The sequence below is a fragment of the Poecilia mexicana genome, unplaced genomic scaffold (assembly GCF_051168715.1).
Source record: "Poecilia mexicana isolate PSO_F unplaced genomic scaffold, ASM5116871v1 scaffold_20, whole genome shotgun sequence".
Classification (NCBI taxonomy): Eukaryota; Metazoa; Chordata; class Actinopteri; order Cyprinodontiformes; family Poeciliidae; genus Poecilia; species Poecilia mexicana.
This window is the reverse complement of record NW_028263389.1, coordinates 7,928,709-7,954,992: the sequence shown is the minus strand read 5'-3', so window position 1 is coordinate 7,954,992 and position 26,284 is coordinate 7,928,709. Positions and strand designations below refer to the sequence as shown.

The window sequence follows — 26,284 nt, the reverse complement described above, 5'->3', positions numbered from 1 at the left end:
ACAAGGCTTCAGTTTATGTATTATGAGGCTGAGATCAAATTCATCATGTAAAGAAAAACTCCAGCATTGCTTCTGAAGATTTCCAATAAGTTAAATGAATGCATTCATTTAAACTCATGGATACTCAATGCATGTTTTAAAATTATTTTAGGAGTTTATGCCAATAAAAAGCCCACGAGAACAGATGAACTACTTTACTTAAAGTGGAAAGAGCATGGACAAGGTTCTGGAGCTGAAATTTCATACTTCTCCTGCAACTCTTGTGAAGCGTCCTTTTTTTCCAAAGGAGTTATAATAAGTCTAGAATAAAATGAAATAGAAATACAATACAAAATGTATGAAATAAAACTATAACTCAGTTATCGTAGGACTGTGGTAAAGTCTATAAAACCTGATTTTTTCTGTAATATTAGATTTTAATGATATCAAGAGTTTTCTTGCTTTTCTCAGAAAACAGAAACAACAACAACAAAAACACAAGCCCTGCACTGTATTTGTGTGTATGCGTGTAAGTGTGTGTGTGTGTGTGTATAATTGTGTATTTGTAAGGCTGCCCATGTCAAGGGGGAAACATTAGTGTGCAGTGCCATGGAGCGATTTGCCAACCTCAGGAAAACACAAGCACCAGCCCAAATCTTTGCAATTAGCTGAACACACAAAATTGAAGGACTAATCGGAAAGGACATTAAGCTGACAGACAGGTGTTCTTTAATATACACATACCCCGCGTAAGTGCAAACATGCACTTACACAGCCTATGGAATTTATTAACACGCTGCAGCGAAGCGGAGTGTACGCTCACGTGCACATAAAGCACTAATCGTGTGCACACACATACCCGCACAACTGCAAGCCCTCGCAAATAGTGTTTGCATTGAAACCATGCAGATGAACGCTCTCCTATATACAAACACACATGCATTCAAAGAGCTATTATCCAGCATTTGCTGATCATTAATTTGCAGCCAAGTGGCACTGTTCGCCGATTGCACAGCGCAATTACTGGATGCTTGCACAACCAAACAATAGGCTTGTGATATATACTCTCAAGTCATTATTTGGAAGGGTCAAAAAAAAAAAAAAAGACACTGAGGTTATCTAGACCATTACACTATATCACACTCTATGCTAATTAAAACTGAAAAATAGAGGAACAATGTAGTTACAACCATCAAGAATGAAAACCTGTTATGTTGACCAGAAAGGAAAAAAAAAATCCTTTGACATTCAAATGAATAGTATTCGTTACCAGTATGAAATGAACAATTTCAGAGGAGAAAGATGTTTCTTTTTGTGCTTCAAAACAGTTTCGTGGCTTCAACAGGATGAAATTAAACAAACCAAAGTTGAACGTTGTAACAAAAAGTGGTTTGAAATTAAATTACATCTTGCTCGTTCCTCCTTGTCCCCCACTGCTTGGCTTGCAAAGACCCACATGCAGAGGAGGCTGCTGCGAATATGCAGCCTGGTTACAACAGTAAAGAGGGGAGTGGTAATGATTTACACCATTTAGAGCCTTTCTTGTTCCTTCAGCATATTTGCGCCCATTTTATCCTTGCAAATGGTATCACAAGAGGCCTGTGGGGAAGCCGATTTTCGTTTTTCTACTCTCACTAATTCTAAAGTGACTAAATCAAGTCTCCTTTAGACCAGGAAGAGTCTTTAAACTAATCACATGTCAGGGAACAATTATGACAAAATTGACCAATCAAATCCCCATCTTATACACTCATTCAATCAGACTGCATAACCTAGTTTAAGATGGCAAATGAAGAGAAGATTGCTAAGAAATTACTAACCCACTGTCCGTTGATTCGGAGCCTTGTACAATCATCTGAACTGGCCGTTGAGTGGCAAACAAAAAAAAAAAAAAAAAAAAAGGTGAGCCATTTCATTGTGACAATGCTAATGAGTGTTTCCAGCCAATGAAGATGTGTGTGTCTGTGTCCAGGAAATGCTCCCTCAGGCCTCATCGCTAATGAAGGTTCTACAGTGTCAGCATGTGTCCATGTACGTCACGCAAGCGCAAATTATCCAGAATTATTCTGTCAAGTGAACATCACGGTGATAAGGTCAGGCGCGATATTAGCGCTGTGTGAGCGCGTTCGTGCATTCACACGTATGAATATCGTTCGCTAAATGTTAAACGTACAATGCAGAAGCGGACAAGCACGACAGAGGTGAGGAACCTACATTTACATTAGACAAGTAAATCTCACACAGTGCACAGAGCTTCTGTCCTCCTCTAGCCCATATTTCATGAAATTTGACTTGTTAGTGTTTTGCACAATCTTGCTCGAAACAGGCCCAAAGATAAACAACAATAAACACAGACCTCTGGCTTGTCTGTTGCCTTGGCAGAATAATAACGATGGAAGGATAAAGATGAAGTGGAAACAGATAGCTGGCCGAGACTGACATTTACACCACATTAGCAGCTCGGCGGCTTAAGTGTTCCATTTCCTGTGGGTCGAACATCGCATCCATTCAGGCAAAGAAATCAGCGTTAAACTTGAGTCCAAGACACAATCACTGTGATTACATCCTAAAATGGAAGAAAATAGTTTCAAAGTGCTTTGAGGTTGCATTTTCCAATCGAACTAAAATAAAAACTTACATTTTTTTCTGACATTGATGGCCAGGAAATACACATGCAAAATTACAATCATCAACTTCTGAAAACATGCTTCATTTCGAACGAGGTTTTTATCCCATTTTTTTTGAGTTTTTTATTGTTGTAAATTTTTGATGGGCACGACGTGAACAGCTAAGTGGTTTTAGTTCTTAACACTACAACAAAACACAACTAAACGTGTGAGTATTCACTACTGTCGGCCTCAAAGGGTTGTCATTTTAGTGCTGCTCTGAAAATCTCACAAGAGATGAGGTGCTGAAGGAATCGCGGCGCAAACATGAGCAAGAGCTTAAAGTTTCACTCACAAAATTGCAAATAAGAGATGGCCAAGAGAGAAGCTGCCTAGAAAGCAAAGTCATTTTTAGTTTGTTCTTTTCCATGTAAAGAATGTTTGGAAAGCTTTCACAGACCACCTTCTGACAGAAGGTAAAAGTTGGGGCAGGTTACGCTTAAAATGGATGGAAACTCTACTTGCAGACCATCAACCTAACAGACCATTTCAACTAGGATGCCTACTGCCAGTCAAAGGAGATGTCTGACACAAACCCCCATCTTTCTGGAGAAAAATGCTCCTCTGAGTGCTGGGAGACCTGCCGAGGAGTGCGCGCAGAGTAGGGGTAATTTCATGAGGTAAATTTCACTCTCCTTCGACTGCTACTCATCACTCTCCTCATCCTCTCTTCAATTCGAAGAGCTCTTCTTCCATATGCGCTTGCTGAAATAAATAACCATGACCATGAGTCTCAACAACCTCCCTTCAAATAACAAATAACAGAATAACATTCAGCCCTATAACAGTTACTTTATACCCAAGTCTGTGCTTACAAAGATTAATAGCCAGATTTGATAAGATCCACTGTGATTTCTTCTTTCGTGGATATTAAATTGCATCCCTACTAATAACAGTGTCATTTAGTGGAAATACAAAAGAAATACAAGGACTATATGTACAGAAGCCGAAGACTTATATAGCAATCCCTCAGTTGTAAATGCCAACACATGGTTGGTTTCTTTCATGAAGTTTCTTTGTATAGCACCAATTCACAACAAATGTCATCCCAAGCCACCATGCAAAAAAAAAAAAAAAAAAAAAAAAAAAAGTGGGTCTATGCAGAGTTGTACAGTAGATTTCAGCTGCTGTCTCTTCCTCATCTACCTTATTGTCCTAATCCATCTTCCCATACTTCCTGCACAATACTTTTGTGTTCACCAGCGTCTTATTCTAGGTTCCATCGGGAGTCCCAAGTTTTCTAAGCAAAAGTCATTTTCCTGAGAACAGTCATCCGTAAAGAGTCTCCTCTTCCTGATCCTCCAACAAGTCTCTCCAGATAAGTCAGCAATACATCCTATGTGACTCGTCTCCAATCATCCTGCTTCCTTAAACCTTTAAGTTCAATTCTTTCTAGCACGGATCGTGTGTTTGCAGATGACGGCAACAGCTCCTTCAGTTGCTTTGTCTCGGAGAAAGAGGGCTAAACACGGACAGGGTCATTTATATAAAGAACATATGAAGTAATTGGCAGCAGTGGCTCTACTGATGGCCTCATCTATGAAGGTGTCAAATTTGAACAGAATGCCAGCCCACATGTAATGTCTATGGATAGAAAAGTAGAGGAAGAAGATAATGTAAATGTCAGTAATAACTGCAGATAATGCATATAGTTTCAAAGTAGCAGAAGAAAACTGGTTAGTATGATGTCCTCCAGCAGCATAGCCTATAGCAGCTTAACTGTCATGATAACCTAAGCCACTGTAATCCAGGATTCCCTTGGAAAGGAGGATTTTAATCTCAATGGGACTTTCCTGGTTAAATAAAGGTTAAATAAAAAACAAAAAAAAAAAAAAAAAACAAGCTTTCTCAAAAGGAAAATTTTCAAGCCTCGTCTTAAACATGGGGTTATAATGTATTCACTTGGCACATAGTGGCATTTTTAAATACCTGTTACCTTCAGCGGATATAACAAAAACATGTTTACCTACAATTGGCTGAGGACTGAACGTCCAAGCAGAGATTTGGGGTATTTAGGCAGCTGTCTTATGAGCAGAAGTTTAGGCACCTTTTGAATAGAGACCACGACTGATTCATTGATTCAGAGCAACACAGGTATGTTTTTGACTACATGGATTTTCATGACATCATCTGAATTTATGGAGGCAGATTAGTAAACATTTGGGGGATGCATAACAACTGCATAACTACCAAAGAAAAATATCGAGGACTTAAATTACATATTATTGTGAAATTAACCCAAGTACTAATACATATTATAAGGGAAAACAGCAGCTGTACCCTTAGCAAGACTGATTTTTTTTTCTTTTTTGAAAATTCCTCACAACATTTTAAAGTTAGTTATGACAATTAAAACAGCAGCTGTTCCATTAAAGAAAGAACAAAAAATGGTGGTGTAAGAAGGTGTGGCCAGGAGCAGACACAGCAAGGTGACGGAGATCACACAACATGACAGACTAAACACTCCATTTTCTCCCCAGGTTAATAAATAAACAAACAAATAAATAAATATAAGGATGGCAAATTTTATGCCAGCACATATTCAACACTTTTTCTAAAAAAGAAAAAAATGCTTGATGACAGCTATGAAATTTCATTTTCCACCTCTTTGATTCAAATGATCAGAGTTGTCTGTTTATTTGGTGCTTGCCTGATATTCACTGAGCAGTGCTTCAATGACACAAATGACTGCATCCTCTGAAGTGGTATCATTTGGTAATAAAACTTTTATTTTCTACAGCTCACTCATCCTTGCAAAAGTGAAAGTAATACACAAAATGGAGTCGGAAGGAAATTACTACCTAGCTGGAGCAATGCTTGCATGACAGCCCGCAGCTTGTTTAGCATCTCTGAAACAATAAGGTGAAAACCCACAGCTGAACTTGGCAACAGTAACGGCAGCATGAATGGTTGCAGTTTATTGCATTCAATGTCAAATAACTAATTAAAAATCGGGACTGTGTCACTGTGGTGCTCATTATAAATACATGTGATAAGAAGCGTATATAAAATTCAGACCCAGGCATTAATAAGTGGCATTTCAAGACTGCAAAACTCAGCGAACTGATACAAGCAGCACTCCGAAAATGTACAAAATGCACACTTGGGAAAAGCAAAACACGATCACGCATGAATTCACTTACTTGTAGCAGCATTCAACACACTCACACCTTCACTAAAGGGACAGAAACAAAACCAATACTATTTAAAGACTCAGAGGAAGGGCTGCCCTGCTTCTTTTTCTCAATTCACCATTTTTTTTTTTTTTTGTCTTTCACTTCACTCCTGTAATCATTCGATCAAGACCAGTGTTTGGCTCAACACACAGCGAAGCATGTGTCTGGCTGACACGGTGGGCTTTGTTGCTTATATGAGGTGGAAAAACATGCACACAAAGAGGAATGTACACTCAGATTCAGACAAACAACATTGGACTATTGTTGCATGCTCGAATCTCTTCACAGTGTGCAGCGAGGAGGAATGAGAAAGGATTGATGGAGACAAAGAGAGGAATGGAAGTGAGGGGATTTAAAGAAAAGAAGAGACCTGCCACCTAAATAGACACAAAGGACAGCAGGAGGGAGAGTAGGAGAACCGCGTGTTTAGACTGAAAGCAGAGGGAGAAAACACTTCAGACGCTGGATGAATGCCTGCACCTCTCCACCCATTTTCACTGTCAGGCGGCCTCTGCTTGCAGAGGTATTATGGTGGGATGGAGAGAGGAGAGGAAGAGAGGCAGAGGGATGGATACATTTGGAGGAATGTTTCTAAATCAAGTCAGAACTCTTGGGATGCGTCAGTGTTATTTTTTTTTCATGACTCAGTGATTTAATTTCTGCATCACAAGGAATTTATTCTTGGAATGAAAGTAAATAATGTCGCACACCAACATTTATTTATTTGTTTTTTTTTTTACATAGTCAGAAGCAGAGCTTCGTGATATACTAAACATTTTTAACATTCTAGATGATGGTTAGGTAATGCACTGCTAAATAATTGGGGTCCAGGTTAGGCCAGACAGTTTAGGAACTTGAAGCTTCTTAGTACTTGGCATCTTGGCAAGAACGAATATGTAAAGTTTAAAGTGTATTTAGTTATGTGTTCCTGTGATCTTGCAGGTTTAAAAAATGACATGTTATGGCTCAGCTTTTCTTAATTTACATTTTTAATTTTAACTTTAAAATCCACACTTTGCAAATCTACCCCAAATTCTAAAACTGTCTTTGTTTCGCAATCTATTGCAGGCTGCAGTTACTACCGTTTCCTGTGCACCTTCTTCTAAACGTACCTTTTTCCTTCCACTCAACTTTCTATTAATATGCTTACTTGCATAAGTCTCAGTCAGTTCCTTTAAGCATGATCGTTTTGTGGCCCTCTGTATTAACTGAGATAAACCACAAATTCATTCATGCCCTTTAAAACTATTTTAACTATAATAGTGAAGTAAATTGACATTTTTATGGTGTTCTAAATAACTGAGATGTGCCTTAACATTGATGTTCAACTATAAAGGCATTTGTGGTCTCCTAAGAGAATCTGCACTCAGACCATTGCAGTGGCAAGACCTCCGTTTCAGAGCTTCACATTATGTTTTATAGAACCCTTTGCCAAAGAGGCTCGACCTTGAGGCCTCATCACTTAAGAGGCCTTCGCTGCTTTGCTCACACCCCCAGGTAGACCGCAGCGATACTGGATGTCTGCTAAGTTATGGCTCTCCTACGTTTAAGTCAAGGACTACACAAACACTTTTCACTTGTGGCTGCATTTTCTCACAGTCACATATAAACACTCTTCTGAGATTGTAATTATCTTATTTTAAGGTCCAGTTGTTGTTTTTTATGTGTTGATGAATGAAACATGCAAACTGAAATATGGATGACTTATTCTACTCATGGCTGATCTCAAGCTGTTATATTTTTTTGTAAACCGTTTGCTATCCTACCTGCCAGGCTCCTTTAATGAGCATGACAAAGAGAAATTTAGTCCGCAACAAATATTGACTTGAGCTTCCGTGGGCACATGTGCGCATCACTGTGAGTGGGCATTAAGTGTTTTATTTTAGTGCGCGCACTTCCACAGGGATGTATTATGAGATAATTGCAATGTGCAGGTGCTTTTGTGCCACCGCAGCTGGTGAATACCGACACAGCTGCACAGATAAATGTGATTATCTTCAACAAGGAACTGCCAGAGTTATAATTTTAAAATGAACACGGCAACAATAATGAACCTTTTTTTTTCCTCTCCCCTCTCTTTCTGTGAGGATTTATTTAACAAACCTGACTTCCTCCTAATGGCTCCAGATGTGCTGATTCTATTAACTTCTGTCGAACTCCTCTGTCAAATCCGGCTTTAATTTTGCTGGTCAGTACTTTATCAGCCTGCTAAGAGGAACGGTGCTTGATTTTCAGCAAGCAATTTAACTGAAAGGTCAACATCCCTTTCCAGCACAAGAGATGCACAACTCATTGACCTTTAAATCTGCACCCCTGTCCAAAGACTATTTTACAACTGCAGCATATTTGCCAGAAAACCTTGCTTAAAGAAAAAGATTGTAGTAAGCTGATGCGAAAGCTGAATTAAACAGGTGAACGTGTCTGCTAAATAAAAAATTAAAAAAAACACAGCCACGACAACTTCATCAAATACGTTTAAATTTTGCTCAACTCAAAATATTAAACTATTATTACCTTTTTTTTCTCCATCAAATCCAATCCATATTTATATGCAAGGAGCTACTGTTGACTAAAATGAACATTTACTGTTGTGGCTGTGACTTGGTTTCGACAGTGTAGCGTTTTTTTTTTTTTTTTCAGCGAACATGTAAGCACTCGGCTATGATGCTCTCAAGTGAGAGCTTAAGAGGAAGCAAGATGAGGCACAGTGTGGTGAGAACATATACAGTAGTTCTGCTGCTGTGACATTTTCATATAATCCCTCCCAAATACCATCAGAGGCAGCAGACAGGCCGGCAACGGGGACGGTAGGAGGAAGAGGAATGGAAAGCATATCCCCTCGGCCCCCAACAAAATTGCTAAGCGTGACAGAGTGGTATAATCGCGTATTAATATTTATTTCATGTGTCGCTTCCCTGTCTTTTTCTCTCTCTTTTTGTAAATGTATGTAAAGAGGACTGAATGTAGATAAAAAGGAACCTTAATGTTATTAACTATCATCAAATAACTATGAAATAATTGAGTTATAAGCAGATTATGGTTGTTTACCAACACGTCACAAGAAATAAGAAATTGATGTTTAGCTGCTGTACGTGTGGAAATTCTGTAAAATAGTAAAGATTTGCAAAGAAATCAGCTGGTGACTGGAATCCAGCAAATTGATTAACCATGATCATTGATCAGTGGGTTGGGCACCAACAGTCTGATCTACTTCCTGTTCAGTGAATGAACCATGTTAATAATTAACAGGTCAATGTGATGATAATCTTTAATGTCAAAGTTGTAACTTCAGGGAAAAGCCCCCCAGCCATTTTCAGTACAAGAGAGGAAGGACAAAAGTTGTTAAAAAAAAAAAAAGAAATCAGCATGCTTGGTTGTTTGTTCAGGCTGCCATATTGGACAGTGAGACTCCAGCAAATAACAGTAAGCCAAACATAATAAAACATACTCTGTTTTAACATTTTTGGAGAGTACAGGTCAGTCTACCATGGGACACGCCAGATTACGAAACGCTGACAGCCTTTTGGGCAATCTTAGAGTTTTTCTTGGTTTATCAAAGCTACAGGAAATACAGGAGGAGACCAGCGTTTGAAATGCTGCTGTAAGCGCTGATCCAAAATGTAACAAATGTAAAATTAACAGGAAAACAGAAAAACCTTGTGTTGTTGACATTTATACAAGTAATTCCCACAAAATATTGAAATATCATTGAAAGTTTGTTGTAGCAACATAAAAGCAAAACACATTTATATTATATATATATATATATATATATATATATATATATATATATATATATATATATATATATATATATATAACAAGGTCTGCGTCAGGTGCTGGGGAACCAGAGCACCTTGATGAAAAATGGGCTACTGGAACAAGACGGAAATGGGCGAGAGAGGAAAACATGGATCTGTTGGAATGCTACTACTCAAGTAACCCTAGTCAGAGGGGCTACATGCAAAGACTGAGGGTGGAATGGTTACTTCGACACCCACAGTCTACAATGACTGCCAAACAACTAGTAGCTCAGTGTTCCAACATCCGCAAACGGCAACTGCTATCACAACTTGAGATTGACGAGGTACAACACAAATGCTACGGCAAGAGGGAGGAGCCCGGATGTAAGGTCAGGGGGGAGTTAACTACAACTCCCCACCCCGAGACTGGGTATGCAGCCCCAGTAATGAACGAACTATCAAAGCTGAACGAGACAGCAACTGACCTGAGAGAGAGAATCGTGGCCCGAATGAACACCAGGCAACCCCGACGCCAATTACAACGGCTGAGTGAAGTACCATCAGAAAGTCTCATTGAAGATGTGAATGCAGCATTGAGAACAATCCCTACCAACACCATAACAGAAACCAATGAGCTGATATACAACTCAGCATCAGTGATCCTTGAAATGCTCGGCCATAAGAGCAACCATGAGACCCAATATCCATCATGGAAAAGACGGTTAGAGGCTAAGATCAAGATAACAAGGAGGGAAGTGAGCCAACTGTCAGAGCTCCAAAGAGGTGCAATGAAAAGACCAGTACCTAAGAAGTACAGCCAGATGCCCATACCTGAAGCACTCGAAACTGCCAAACAAAGACTCCAAGCCTTGGCCTGCCGCCTAAAGAGATACACAAGAGAGAATGAAGCCAGGAGGATTAACCGGCTCTTCTCCACCCAACCAGCTAAAGTGTACTCTCAATGGCAGGGTAATAACAACAGAGCAGACCCACCAAGGCTGGAGACTGAACAATACTGGAAAGGCATATGGGAAAGGGAGGCGTCCCACAACAGCAATGCACAGTGGCTAACCTCTCTAAGAGAGGACCACAGCAACCTCCCTGAACAAGCCCCGGTAACCATCACTGTGGCAAATGTCCAAGAAAGAGTCTCGGGTATGAAAAACTGGACAGCACCAGGGCCTGACATGATCCATGCCTACTGGCTAAAGAAACTCACTGCCCTCCATGAGCGACTGGCAGCTCAACTGAACCAGCTGCTACAAAATGGGACTCACCCTGAATGGTTAACTGAAGGGTGCACAATCCTGATCCAGAAGGACCCCTCAAAGGGTTCAGTCCCATCCAACTACCGGCCGATAACCTGTCTCTCTACAACATGGAAGCTCATGTCAGGCATCATAGCGGCTAAGATAAGCGGACACATGGATAAATACATGAGCACGGCACAGAAGGGCATCGGCATAAATAGTAGAGGAGCCAAACACCAACTCCTTGTAGACCACACAGTCGCCCGAGACTGCAAAACCCGACACACCAACCTGTGCACCGCTTGGATTGATTACAAGAAAGCCTATGACTCAATGCCACACACCTGGATCATTGAATGCTTAGAGATGTACAACATCAATAGGACTCTAAGAGCCTTCATTGCAAACTCGATGGGGCTGTGGAAAACCACCCTTGAAGCCAACTGCAAACCACTTGCACAAGTGTCCATCAAATGTGGCATATACCAAGGAGATGCTCTGTCCCCACTGCTGTTCTGCATAGGCCTGAACCCCCTCAGCCAAATCATCAACAAGACTGGCTACGGATACCGACTTAAGAATGGGGCCACAATCAGTCACCTCCTATACATGGATGACATCAAGCTGTACGCCAAGAGCGAGCGAGACATCGACTCACTGATCCACACCACCAGGATCTACAGCACTGACATTGGGATGTCATTCGGACTAGAGAAGTGTGGCCGGATGGTCACAAAGAGAGGGAAGGTCGTCCACACAGAAGGGGTCTCACTCCCAGAAGGAACAATAGCAGACATAGAGCACAGCTACAAGTACCTGGGAATACAGCAAGCAAATGGCAACCTCGATGAGGTCACAAGGACAGGAGCCACAGCCAAATACCTCCAACGAATAAGGCAAGTCCTGAGAAGCCAGCTCAATGGCAAGAACAAGATCCGTGCAATAAACAGCTATGCCTTGCCAGTAATCAGATACCCTGCCGGAATAATTAGCTGGCCAATGGAAGAGATGAAGGCCACGGACGTTAAGACTCGGAAGCTACTAACCATGCATGGAGGGTTCCACCCCAAATCCAGCACCCTGAGACTGTACACGAGCCGTAAGGAAGGAGGCAGAGGACTAGTGAGTGTGAGAGCCACTGTCCAGGATGAAACATCCAAGATCCATAAATACATCAAGGACAAAGCCTCAACAGACGATGTGCTCAACGAATGTCTCAGGCAGTGGGGAACAGAGGACAAGGTGCTGGAGGAACCATCATGGGAAGACAAGCCCCTACATGGGATGTACCACCGACAAATAACTGAAGTGGCTGATATCAGGAAATCCTACCAATGGCTGGAAAAAGCTGGACTCAAGGACAGCACGGAGGCCCTCATCCTGGCCGCCCAGGAACAGGCCCTAAACACCAGAGCAATAGAGGCTCAGATCTACCACACCAGACAAGACCCAAGGTGTAGGTTGTGCAAGGAGGCCTCTGAGACAGTCCAGCACATAACAGCAGGGTGCAAGATGCTGGCAGGGAAATCGTACATGGAACGACATAACCAAGTGGCGGGCATAGTGTACAGGAACATCTGTGCAGAATATGGACTGGAAGCCCCGAGGTCAAAGTGGGGGACACCCCCAAAGGTGGTGGAGAATGACCGAGCTAAGATCCTGTGGGACTTCCAGATCCAGACAGACAAGATGGTAATGGCGAACCAACCGGACATTGTGGTGGTGGATAAAGAACAGAGGAAAGCCGTTGTGGTGGATGTAGCAATACCAAGTGACCACAACATCAGGAAAAAGGAGCATGAGAAACTGGAGAAATACCAGGGCCTAAGAGAGGAACTGGAGAAGGCCTGGAAGGTAAAGACCACAGTGGTGCCTGTGGTCATCGGGGCCCTCGGGGCAGTCACCCCCAAACTGGAGCAGTGGCTCAAACAGATCCCAGGAACAACATCAGACATCTCAGTCCAGAAATGTGCAATTCTAGGCACAGCCAAGATACTGCGCAGAACCCTCAAGCTCCCAGGCCTCTGGTAGAGGACCCGAGCTCAGAGGATGAAAGAGACCACCCACGGAGGGTGAGAGGGGAATTTTTATATATATATATATATATATATATATATATATATATATATATATATATATATATATATATATATATATATATATATATATAAACATAAGTTTTCCAGACTTTCTTCCAATTAATTATGATGAATTGCACCTAAAGCTAACTAATGAAAATATGAAATACAATTTCTGGTTAGGGATTGCAATTTGCAAACGTTACTTTTAATTTGAGAAACAAGCCTAAAACATAAGTTCCAATTTACTGAGATGTACTCTTGTGTTCCCTAAAAGAAATCAACTGAACTTTAGTACATACATTCAATCTTTTTTTTGTTGTTTTTTTTTTTGTTTAAAGTTCATGCTCAATTTGAATAAGGTCAAACATTAAGATCTATTGGGAGGGGATGTGCCTCTCACTATTACTGCATTATGGCCACCCAAAGCACATTTATCACACTTTCTCTCTGCTCTTCCTTTCCCTCTCTGGCTTCAGATTTAAGATGGAAGTTCCCCATAGCAAGCAAAGGGATAGGCACAGAGTCTTGTTATTATCCCAAGGTCAGGCGCAAACTCCCACAAACACACATACACACACACGCGCACGCAGATAGGCCACCTCGGAAAAGGAAAATAACTACAATGGGCAATTTACCCAGAACAGGCAGGGATGACGGCCAGGACACAGATTTGTGTGAGCGCGCACACAGGAACACTGGAGCATCCACACAGCTGTGCCTCAGGGCCAAGGTTCTGGCAATGCATCATTACCCTCCCTTGGAGGTGATTTCATATCCCAGCATGCATTTCTCATGTGGAGAGGAAATTACCCCTGGGCCGTGCTGAGAGCCAGCAGAGTGTGTCCTCCTTCCTCTGTCTCTGTCTTTCCCTTCTTTTTTGCTTTCTTCAAATCCCTTGTTCACCCTGTGACTGTCACACACTCGCCACCCTCCCTGCCTGCCTCTGCTCTCTTGGACTTGAGCTACCCACTTATCAACACGTTCTTTTATCATTCTCTCAATGACACTTCAGCCTCCCTTCTCTTGTCGTCCTTTGTCTGATGGTACTGATGGTGTCTGGCCTGTAAGTCAAGCAGGTAACAGCTAGGTCAACATTTAGTTGTCCCCCAACATAAAAAAAGAACTGAGAAAAATGGACAGAACTCAGCTTTTCACTCTGGCTTGTACTTAATAGCCTCACACTCAACTATCTACAGAATCACCAAAATAATACCATTCATCTGCTATTTTTATGACTGCTGTAAATAATTACTAAGCAAAAGACAAGAGTGCATTCTTCATTCTCTTATTGAAAATGTCAGCAAGCATTTATATAAATATTTAAAACTATTTTACAACTTTTTTTTTTCATCTATTAATGAAGAACATGCATGGTCACTATGATTCAAGCAGCATCAGCTGAAAGTTTAAAAACGAGCCTGCAGCCCCGTTTATCTCTGTCCACTAAAATGGCTCACTGTCATCCACTCAAGCAAATAAACTATAAAAACATAGATCATAACTACTTAATTTTCGATCTGTTATCCTTGCAACTTCCACAAATGTATGACGCTTTCCTTTAGCATGCAACAAGGCATTACATGTGATGCTTTGCTATATTTGCTCTTTCTTGCAAAGAAAAAATATTTAATATTTCTCTTTGAAACTTACACACTTAACTTACAAATTTAAGGATGATTCTATATTATACAAATATCTTCTTTATTAATATTTATTCTTGCATTCATGTAAAGGAGTTCCTGAATGTGAGAACATTCCATCTTTGACTTCTATACCTTTACAGGAGTTTTACATAAATGTCAATAAAAAAAAATCGACTTCGGTGTCGACTGTAAGAGAAGCATACGCTCGCTCTGTCATTCATCAAGATCTAAAAACAGGCCAGAAAAGCCACACTGACTCAATGTCTCCTTTTTCAGTCTTCCCGATTCTTTTAACCGAAGCACATGTACTTGTGTCTATTTTTCATATTCGTGATATCGCATTTGATTAGTCTTGAACGACTCCACGCGTACACGTCTCACACCGTTGCGCAGAGAGTCGCCGCTGACCACTGACGATTTTCCATAAATAGAGAAGAGCGTTTCGGCTCCGAGCCAACAGACACTGACAATAAATAGCGGGCGGTGACAATGACATGTCACGGAAGATCACATCATATCACGACACAGTAAATAGCTATTTGTTGTCAGCAGTACAGTTTTATGGAGCGTGTGGAGTTTCTTTTGTTTTTAATGATTGACGAATGTTGCTACAGAATTATTTTCTTCTTGATTTTACACGAGTACTCCTGTTCTGCATATATTATTACATTGACAGACGTAATAATCCAAATTGTTTTGTGTTATGGAAATCAGGAAGTCCGGAAGTCACCGGACTTCCTGATTTCTTTCCTTACAATGTTTTTGGGAGAAGGTGATTCATCCCCCTCAAGCTCCCAAGTTTTCAAGCAATAAACCAAACATCCATATCTTTGGTCCCAAATTCCCATCGTCCCTGAGCTGATGTTAACCTTGTTCTCCCTTTATGTTTGCCATTTTTACTTTCCATACTTTCCATCTGCCATGGTCAATCTTCTTGCCTACACATATTTCCATCTCCACCTCTCATTCTAACTTAACGCCACTGAATGAAGCATCATTATTTTATTACTCTTTATTTGTTTAGCAATTTTTCAAAAGCAGTTTTGTTTATTGGCTACATGAGAAAATAAATCTCATTCTCCGCATCATTTATAACATCTATTTCGATAGGGAGAACCAGTAAGGGGAACGCATAAAAAAAACATCAGAACGACAGTCATTTGCACAAGTATCTCCTCACTTTTTTGTGTTTATCCAAGTTCTTCAAATTGTGATTGTCATCTAGCTATCAGCTTTTATTTTATCTGCAGCCCTTTTAAAATCCTCCCCCATGTTTCTGACTTTCCCTCAGTGAAAGATCCTCTTTCTTCTTTTTTCCCCCATCTTGTTCTTCTTCCCACCCTCTGGTTTCGTTTTCCCCAATTCCTCCCATCCTCCTCCTGTCTTATTCTCATCCATGTTCCACCTCCGTCTTTATAGTGTCTCTTTTTCACTCCAACCCATCAGTGGTTATTGCTGTGTTTGCTTTGCTGTCATCATGCCTACTGATGTACAGTTTGAATTGGTTGCAGTACACACTTAGACATTTCTGTGCAATACACAAAAATACACAGAGCACACCGAAAAACCATATTAAACTCAATTTCGTCCTAAAGACGCATCTTCCACTTGTTCTCACGGTCCTAGCAGCACAAACACATTGCTCAAGGCACACATAACCTCTGCCCTCACTCAGAGTATTCCTTGTCTCTAATATCTGCTAACTCATTTAGCATTTCATGTTAGCTCAGCCAGATTCAATTACGGCAAATAGTAAGAGTGAAGTCTGAGTGGGAGGCAATTTAACCTCATGATAAAGAGAACTGTAACACATGGCTCCGATTCAATAATATTAAGCACGCTAACAGAATTGTGCAGTGGAATGCAAAAGTTTAGGCAGAGACCCAGGTTGTTTCCAGATGACGGCTATCCTCAATGGGTCTGAAGTCAAATGTTTGCGAGGCTTTATCTTACTCATAACACCGAGGGAGTCCCAAAGTTCTCATAGAAACACCCTAAAATAAAGACAACTGGGGTCAAATATCAACAAATGAAGAAAAAATTATAAGCAGATGGCAATATGATTTTAGTTTATGTTTTCTCAAGTCAAAATTCAGCGCACAAGGAGCAAAATGATAAACATGGAGGTCAAGGCGATGTCTAGAAAACCCTACTCTAGAAGGAATAAGATGATAAAAACCAAATTAGTTAAAGGGCTATCCAGCCCTTTATCCCTCTATACATCCATTGTCTTTTGCTCATTCTAGGGGATCCCCGAAGCATTCCAATGCTAAAAGGTACATGTAGTCCTCCCCATGAAGTTCTATGTCTGCACCAGGTTCTACTCTAGATGGGATGAGCATTGAAATCCTGCCGGAGGGAGACATCCAGAAGGAATCCCAATTAGATGCTCAAACCATCTTAACTCGCTCCCTTCAATGTGGAGGAGCAAAGCCATCATTTAAATGATTTCCCCACCCTATCCCTGAGACGTGATTAGCATCTGCACAGACAAAGACCAAAGAGTATAGACAAGTCTATCATAATCTTTTAAAGCTGTTAAATTCACTTTATAAGGTTGGACACATTTCCTGTTTGATATGTTTGGGGTTTTGTTCCTGCAGAAGTGCTTATGGAAACATTTAAATGCATGTTTGGTGAGCTTGTAAAGTCAACCAAATCCATTTTGCTTCATCGTATTTCAAATCTGCCTAGCTATGGAGATAATGTAAATATCCAAATAAATCTAATCTAAACCAGAAAATTCATAAACGACGCACACAGATAATTGTGTTATTTGTGAGATGAATGAAAAATGTTGCCGTTTCCAAATATCACATTTTATAAACACAAGCAGATTCTTTTTCCTGTCGAGTTGCTCATTTTTGTTTATCTCCAGATATAACCCCAATTCCCTGGATTTCTTACTTGCTAATAAATAAACAAGAGTTTATTTTTATTCATTTCTGTACTGCTGGTGATGCAGCATGCTACATAAGCTTTATGCATATATTTGTGTGAATGTTTGTTTACATTTCCTTTGATATAACATGAAAAAATTAAAACACAATCTACATAAAGTAAAGAAAAAAAGAAAAAAAGAAAAAAGAAAAAATATATATTTAAATTATTCTAAGATTTTATTTTTTTTACTACAATAGCTGTTGTTAGGGACACCCCTATGTTTAATGTCTATTAAAAATCATCTGACTAACTCACCGTGCACAAAACCGCACACACAATAATTTATACGATGTCTACAATAAATGAAAGTTACTCTAAAGTCACTCAGTGTCTAGACATGGTCAACAATTACAAGAACACTGACCAAATTGATTAATCATATTAGGAACAGTCAGGATGTTGCATATCTGCATTTTCGTCTGGCAGTTTCAGTGCATTAGATAAAGGTTCATTTTGTCTACAGGGGTTTAGTATCTTGCATTGTAAATTAGCATTGTAATGAAATTCACTCATTACCATATATTGTTTTCAACTTTCCTGCGCTCTGTCTTACCCTTGCAGTTCATGGGAGGCCAAAATTAATAGGACGACGCAACAAATCCAAGCCAACTGCTTGTCATCTGGTTCTGTTTCGTGGTGTCTTTATTGTGATTTAACTTTTAATACAATGTGAAATTAATGAGCTCTGCGGGATGTGTCCATACAAAAGCTGAGCAAAAATTGGGAATAGTTTAGATTCAGTTTTTCCAATATGTGCAAAAACATCTCTGCAAATTTGATGAAGCCTGTCTGTCAAATTAAAAATAACTTTTGAAAACAGTAACCTTAAAACAAGTGTTAAACCTTCATTTTTATTAGGGCCACATTTCTGTATTAAAATGTTTCTTTTTATTTGTCTGGTGTAACATGCTAATTGTTTAGCTATAAGTGGAAAATCATGATAGCTAACAAAACTAAAGACTTGGAAACATCCATCTGTGTTTTATTAATCTATAAATATTTTTTCACCTAGTGAACAGAGTTAGTGGATAAAATTAACTTTTCAATAATATTCTAATTTACTGAGATACATCTGTAATGAAATGAAAATTACAATATGACTACTAAATAAATTTCATTCTGCAAGTTCTAAACTAAACTTTTTTTCCAATTTTCTCCAGTTAAAAGAGCAAACAGAGTTTTTCTTTGTACACAAAAAAAAAACCTAGCACATTTTTATGAAACATATGTGTCCATGATATCTTGTATACATTTTATTCAATAAATACAATTTATATTTTGATCAATCCTGGAAATACCCCTCTACACAGTGGAATTTATTGCATCTTTATTTATCACAATTCATAAAAATTCATATCAGTAAAACATTTATTTATTTAGAGGACCTACAAATTTTGTAGACGATTAAATCTTTGTTGTGCTACATAGATATCCTTCAGTCGTTTTTAGCATATATTTGCAGACACTCTCCTGTCTTCTGATCCTGTTCATTCTCCATCTCCCCATTCTTTGCCTCTTCCTGTGACTGATAGCTGCTGCTGAAATTTGATCCACACGTCTCACTCACTCTCCTGCTTTAATTAAAGGAATTATACATCAAGAGTCCAGTGAAATATATATAAATAAAGATGGAGATGGAGCTTTGCTTAATTGAGGAGACAAGAGGATAAAAAGTGATCACAGCCCAGTAGGGCTCTTTTACACCCAGCATGACATTAAGGAAGATGAAAGGAGCTTCTATAGCAACTGGTGTGTGACTGGAAGCAACACACTGTGATGCCTTAGGTTTATTTTTTTGTCTATATGAATTACTGTACACTTAACAGTGAAGCTGTTGATATGACACATGGATTTGTTTCGTGGCAAAGTTCATTGTATGGAAATAAACACATGAGCGCTCTTAACAGCAACGCCATGCTCGGATCTCAAGCACTGGCTTTAGGGTCACTATTGGATTAGCTGAATGATTTAAACTTCTTTTCTCACTTGTCATTCACCTTTTAAGATTTTACACCAGTTGCAGTTTAATAAAGCTATGTACAATGTTACATACTAAGCTGTTTTGTGCAATTTTGCAAGTAGGTTCTTTGAAAATGCAGATGCCAGAATGCGACTGACTTGGTAAACACTTAAATGATTCAGTCTTGGGGACAAAATATCGTGATTGGGAACTCTTTACTTTTTAACTGAATTATTCTAACCACGGCATTTCAGGCATATTTCTAACACTCTGAAATGCTCAGCTTTGTTTTTTTTTACTTTTACTTCTTCAGGATACCTCTTAACACAAGCTGTTCCATTTAACATATCAGTGCACCTTTTTGTACCTTAAAACATGAATTGGTGTGTACTTAGGAGTTATCCTTCCAAATTAAAGGAATAATAAAGGAATATCTTATGTTATCTTATCTTAAATACATTTGCATACACACTGCAACAAAAACATATCTTCTACATAAAAACACTGCAGTATGGTGGTTTTCTGCTCCCTCTGTGTTGTAAAAAAAAAAAAAAAACGTTTTTGTATTTTATCAAATAAGGATTTCTGATTGGTTCAATCAAGCATTTGGCAAAGATTTTCCAGCTTAGGGAGTAACAGATCATTCTGCAGGTTAGTTATTCTATCATTTTCATGCTGGTGCGGTGAGTCACTGTTGTTCAAAAGATGTTGATGTGAAAATAATGTTTTGGTTATGAGAGTAGATTTTCTTCCCCCATGTCAACCGTGGTTCTGATTAGCATATGCAGGTGCATCTCAGAAAACTGGAATATTGTTGAAAAATTCATTAATTTTAGGAAATTAATTCACTAAATTAAACAACACATCATTCTGACTAGCACACACTGGTGTTGTTACCCCTGTTTCTGGTAATTACCGTGATTTTCAACTTACGGCTAATGGGACATTTCATTTCTTAGAAGACTGGAACATTACAACAGACCAATAAAAACTAATTTTTAATTCAAAAAGGCGGGCTTGATGAAACGTAGTTTAATAACTGCAAAATCCAACAAACAGGCCTCACTGGAACACACATCCCTATTTCTCTGAGATGCACCTTGAAAAATATTGTAAAATGTTAGTACAATTTCATGTGTGATGTTTAAACTTTCTCTTCACACTCGCACATAGTGGAGCTCACTGGACACCACGGCTTTCATCCTACCTTGGGTCTTTCTGAATGGAGTCGATGGAAGGTGAACGCTGCAGGCTTCCTTCAGGAGGCAGGGCTGGCCCGGACTTGCTGTAAGGAGATTCCACCACCGAGGGGCAGTACTGCAGGGTGCGGTAGGGGTCCGCCACGTAAGGGTCCGACCCGTAAACATCTCCGCCTCCTCCACCGGCGCTTGAAGTGTATCCTGGCCCCACCGTGGCATAGTTGTTGGTCCCGCCACGGCTGTAGCTGCCTGTGCCGGTGCCGTGACTTCCTGTTCGCTGCAAAGGGGTGGAGTCGACACCAGGGGAAGAGGGTGCTATGGGGGCAAAGTAGGGACAAAGGACATAACTTAGGTCACGGACGTGGCTATGGACATGCATCATCAGCTCTATACAGGACAGGAAAGGAGGGAAGAGAAGGAGAGGAAGAAAGGACAAAAAGGCAAGTATAGGAAAGGAGAGGAAGTGCAGGTTTCAACAGGTTAATTGAAAGACAAATCAATTTTAATGCTCTGAATAGTTAGTGAGAAAAATGCACTTAAAAATCCCTAGTTTAAGATTTGATGTTGTGATTAGATTTAATATTTCCTCAGCATCCTTTTTTTATGGCATCATTTTAAGGACCAATTATCATCTAGAAAGAATGCATTTTAGGGTATTCACGAAATGTGAATAACCTGGAAAAAAATAAAATAAAATAGTACGTTTAAGAATAATAAAACACAACATCATAGTTCATTAGAGCTGCAAACCAAATCTGGTTTTGCTTAGAGATGTAAACAGCCAGCGCAGACACAGCAGCTTTCCTCTTGCCTCTACATTGTTTATGGATCGGTGATAAATCAAGATGTTAATGTGGGTCTAGGGGCTTTTGTTGCTCCGGCTGTAAACAGGGAGACAAACTGTGTGAAGGAGGAACCTCTCATCTGTCATTCAGACCAAGCTATCTGCAGACTACGACACAGAAACACACACACACACACATGTAAAAGCAACGTAAATCTCTTCTTCAGGAACTGAGTGATAACTCGCAGCATGGAAATCAATGTGTGGTCATGTGATTAACACCAACACCAGCCAACGAGTCTGGTCTCACAATCAGAGGGAATGTCTGATTGACAAACAGTAATCGCACAGAATGGGCCGCAAACACTTCACCTTAAACACACACACACGAAGACCACGAATTTAAAAAAAAAAAGAAAGAAAGAACGTCGGGTTGTGCGTGTCCGTGAGTGTGTGTGCTATGGCTGAGTGTCTCATCATTATGTGACCGACAAACTTGCTCTTTAGTGCTGTCTTGAGAGCTGGCATTTGTTTGACCTTCACAGCCCTGATACAGCTCTATTTCAGCCCTCTCACTCACACAAACACACACATTTCTGACCTGCCTCATCTGTAAGAGACTTAAGGATACCCTCTATCACAAACACACAACAAGCCGCTTTTTGTTGATTTTTGTTTAAGACAACAAATATTTTCAGTCATTGAGTTACGTTGGCAGGGCTGAACGGCAGAGTCGTTAGCACTGTTGCCTTGCCGTGAGAAAGTCTTGGGCTCACTTGAGGTTGCCCTCAGTCCAAAAACATGACTGTTAAGTTAACTGGTGTCTCTTCATTTTCCTTAACATGAAAGGAGAATAATTGTTGCTTCAGGTATTATTGCCCTAAATTTGATAAAATATCTAAACAATTTGGCAGAAGAAAAAAAAAATGTTTCAGCTAAAAACTGAGGGATAGAAGAGCATCTTGAAAAAGCTAACAGCGGTGAGAGAGAACAGTGGTATAGGAAGGTAATGGGGCAGAGTCACTCTCATAAGGGGCAAATTCTCTCTATACTCTTTAAATAGTGTCCGTGGCGAGTCTGTCCTTCTCAACGTCTCATTAGTAGCCAGGGCTTTAGGCTAACACTACCAGTTTCAGTGTGCACTCACCGAGAGACGTGACAGCCAAATAGGACAAACCCCAGAGCAAAAGAAGGCATGGAAGAATGGCAAAAGGAGGAGAAGGCAAAAAAAAAAAAAAGGTCTCACACAGAAAAAAGTGGCCTGTCAAATATTTTTATCCAGTAGCTTGAGCTGTGACCAGTGGAAATGAATATTATTGGTTAAAAGAGTGAAAAAGGAAACTAAGAAGGCAAGTGGGGGTAAAATGTAGATATGGAAGGGGAAAGAAACACAGCCATGACATTTTTCTTAGCTCATTTGTTTTGGTTTTTGGATGTGGTTAATGTGCATGCAACTTCCAGCTACTACTTTTTTTTTTCCCATTTCTAGTCATCATTTATACTCCATATAAAACTGGCTGTACTATTTGATTTGACAGAGTTTTCTGACAAATGAGTTGACCTTTAAAGCTAATGCAACCTTCATTGGGATTTGTGTCACTGTAACTGTTTATCTCTGATAATAAAACAAGATAGAAACATCTTACAATGCCTTGCAAAACGATTAACATGGAATGAACCTTGCCACATTTTATGCTGCAACAAAAAAAGCTTTAAAGCTTTGTATTTGTGTGTGATTAAACTCATTAGCAAATAAAACAACTGTAAAGTGTCATATGCCTTTATATTAGGTAGTTAGCTGAACCACCAGATACAGCTAGAAGCCTTTTAGCTTATGCTTTTATGAGTTTTACACAATGTACCCATTCTTCTTTGGAGCTCATGCTCAATCGGGTTAGATGTGAGCATCATCTTTCAAGTCTGGCCATAGATTCCCAATTAAATTTCGGTCTGAACTCTGTGCCATTCATCCACATAAATACGGCTTGATCCAAAGTGTTGCTGTCCTGCTCAAAGATGAGTCTTGGTATCAACTCTTTTGCAGCCTCTCATAGGTTCCCTCCCAGGATTCCACTTTTTTTTTTCCAGTTCCATCTATCTTTCAATCAACTCTGATCACTTTTTTTGAGGAAAAATAATTATCACTATAATGTGATTAGTGACCTAGTTGTTGTATTTTGCATGTCAGCCGATAAAGTTACATTTTGGTCTTATCTTACAAGAGCCTCTCCTTAAAAAAATATTTCCGTCAATTGTAGCAAATAATGACTTCAGCTATTATATTTCCCCCCCCACCTTTCAAACATCAATTCTCATCACTGCTCTTCTTGCCTAGTTTGTCGATTTAGATGGAGAGCCGTGACTTTTTCCGTATTAAGACGATGGAGCAAACTGTTCCTTACAAGATTTTCAAACTTTTATTGTTTTGTGCCACAACATTAAACATTAATACAATTTCCTTCTGAGCCGTTTGCTATGTTCCTTTTTGTTTGTGCATGTTCTGTAAGAAAACCCCTTAGCCCTTTGAAGACCAGCCACTTTTATACTAAGATGAAAGTCTCTCTACTGTCATGATGACGCTGGTGACCTCATGAACCCACTGATTTACATGCAAGTGTTTTTGGGGGGTGACAGTTAAAAGTGTAGTCTATTTACTAACTATGTGACTTCAGAAGACAAAGGGACTAAATGATTATACACAAATTACATTTTCCTTCCACTATCCAAATATGCCATATTTTGTGTTGCTCTGTGACATAACATCCCAATAAAACAAGTTTGGTGCAAAATATGAATAACGTAAAAACAGGCCAATATTTAATCACAAATCCCTTTTTCAAAGAAAGATGGTATGAAGCAGGTGCCAAACTTATTAATGTCATATCAAACCTATCAAACAGTGAATACACTAGTATGAAGATTGACTTAGCCAGAACCTAAATGCCTGGCCTTCAACTATCACAAAGGTGCAAAAGAGAATTCACACGTGTGTGTAATGTGTGTGTGCCTCTTTGCTCTCTGAAAATGTTTCTGTCCTTGACCAAAGAGTCACTGGGTTCAGCTGTATTCTTCTGAAGAAGTTGCAGGGAGGCTTTCTTTTATTAGAAAATCTCACAGCAAGCTGTTCTACTTCCTAAAGTAAAATTTTAAGTAAATTAGTAGTTTAGCCATGTTAGAGTTATTATTTTCTATCCCAAAAATCAGTTGACAGTTTATTAAAACATACATTGGCATTAAAGTTTTGCTGAAAGCTTGCAGAACTAAAACTTACTTTACTGCTTGACAAAATATTAGGTACATCATAAAGCGTGGTAAGTGTGTGTGTGTGTGTGTGTGTGTGTGCACGCATGTGCCCAGCAGTCACATAAACACATGCATGTTTCATTAACACCTCTCACACCTAACACTTTGGCAGCGTGAAATTGTGTTTGAGAATAAATAAAGAGACTGGTCTATCTTTGTATTCCCTTGGCTTGGGCATGGAGTAAACAAATTGTGGCTGCGCTCCTGCTGGCAGATTTGCGACGGAAAGGGAAACTCTATTAGTCATTTGACACAGTGATACCTCTGCAATTAGCCAGTCAGCTGAGGGGCCGCCTCGCTTAGAGCAAGGCCGACTTTCCTGCGGGCTGCAGTTGAGACGAAGGAGCCCTTGCTCCTATGTGCAAGTGATGGAGAGTAGGAGAGAAGGGGGGGAAAAAAACAGCTAATAAGGGATCAAGCCAATCCTGAAAGCTTTTCGTGTGTATGTTAACTTTTCATTCTTTCATCTCTGCTTCCATTCCTTTCAGCTGTACTCTCCGTCACTCCTTTTTCCACCATTACCCTTTTCGTTGGTGCTCTCTGTCCTCACCTCGATCCACTTTCCCCACAGATATCTTTGGAATTCTCCCCTCTGAGTTACACCCCTCCTTTCTGCTGTGACTTACACACTCTCTGCTCTCACGCTTTTTGTCTGTCGTCCTCAGTCCGCCATCAGTTTATTTCATGTTCATATTCCCTCTCTTTTCTCAGCTATGTGATCAGAGCTGAGGACAGGTCCTTCCTCTCGACACGCTTCACTGCTCAGCACGATTACACAAAAACCCTCGGTAGAGTTTATATCTCTCACAGAAATTCCCATCAATCTTAGACTGAACTAACAAGGGTTTCCAAACATGCAAGTGACTGACGTTAACAGAATCTGCATGCTTGTAACACGTAGGTCATTTAATGTGTACAAACAGCCTTTTGCTAAAGTAGCCATGGAGTGTGCTTGCCAAGGCAAAGAGAGACCAGCAGACAGTTACATGCACACACACAGTTTGGATGTGTAAGGGAGCAGGGATTAGTTTCTCCCTCTTTTTATCCCTGGGGGAGCCTTCCAGCCAACACACAGCTCTTGATGTTCCTAAGCTGGAGGCACTGGAAGATCCACATGCGCAAACATGTGCACAGACAGAAATGTCCTCTCTTGCAATTACACTGCAATAAGAATACTAGATTTTGCAAAGTTAAACCTGTACAAACCCCTGGTTAGGACATGGATTTTCTGCCAGATAGTCATGTTTTTGGTATCCAATAGTTAAGTTTTTGTTTGTTTGTTTGCTTTTTCTCCCAAAAACCAATGGTTATTCTAATCTTACATTAGCCTGGTAAAAACCAGTCCCTTGTACTACGGTTTGCTTCGTACAGAAGTTCTGGGCTCTCAGCTGTTGACAAGCGATTGCTTCCTGGAGGCACGGACTCTATTGAGGTTTTAAATTTTACCCAATCGCTAACGTTTGTCCATGACACATGTAATGCACCAATTTAACGCTATGAAACTTACTGGAAGCTGTCTGTGCTTCCAGACACAGACAGCTGCGAAGAGAGAAGTGC

The 26,284-nt window shown here is 39.9% G+C and overlaps 1 protein-coding gene across 1 annotated transcript in view; it reads right to left on the bottom strand.

Annotated features, from left to right (window-relative positions):
• LOC106904022 (catenin delta-2-like) overlaps window positions 1–26,284 on the bottom strand; it is a 192,818-nt gene that overhangs the window by 85,957 nt on the left and 80,577 nt on the right. Inside the window, exon 12 of the mRNA XM_088001444.1 lies at window positions 20,649–20,955. Within this exon, the coding sequence (XP_087857570.1) occupies window positions 20,649–20,955 (307 nt within the window). The remainder of the gene's footprint in view (window positions 1–20,648; window positions 20,956–26,284) is intronic.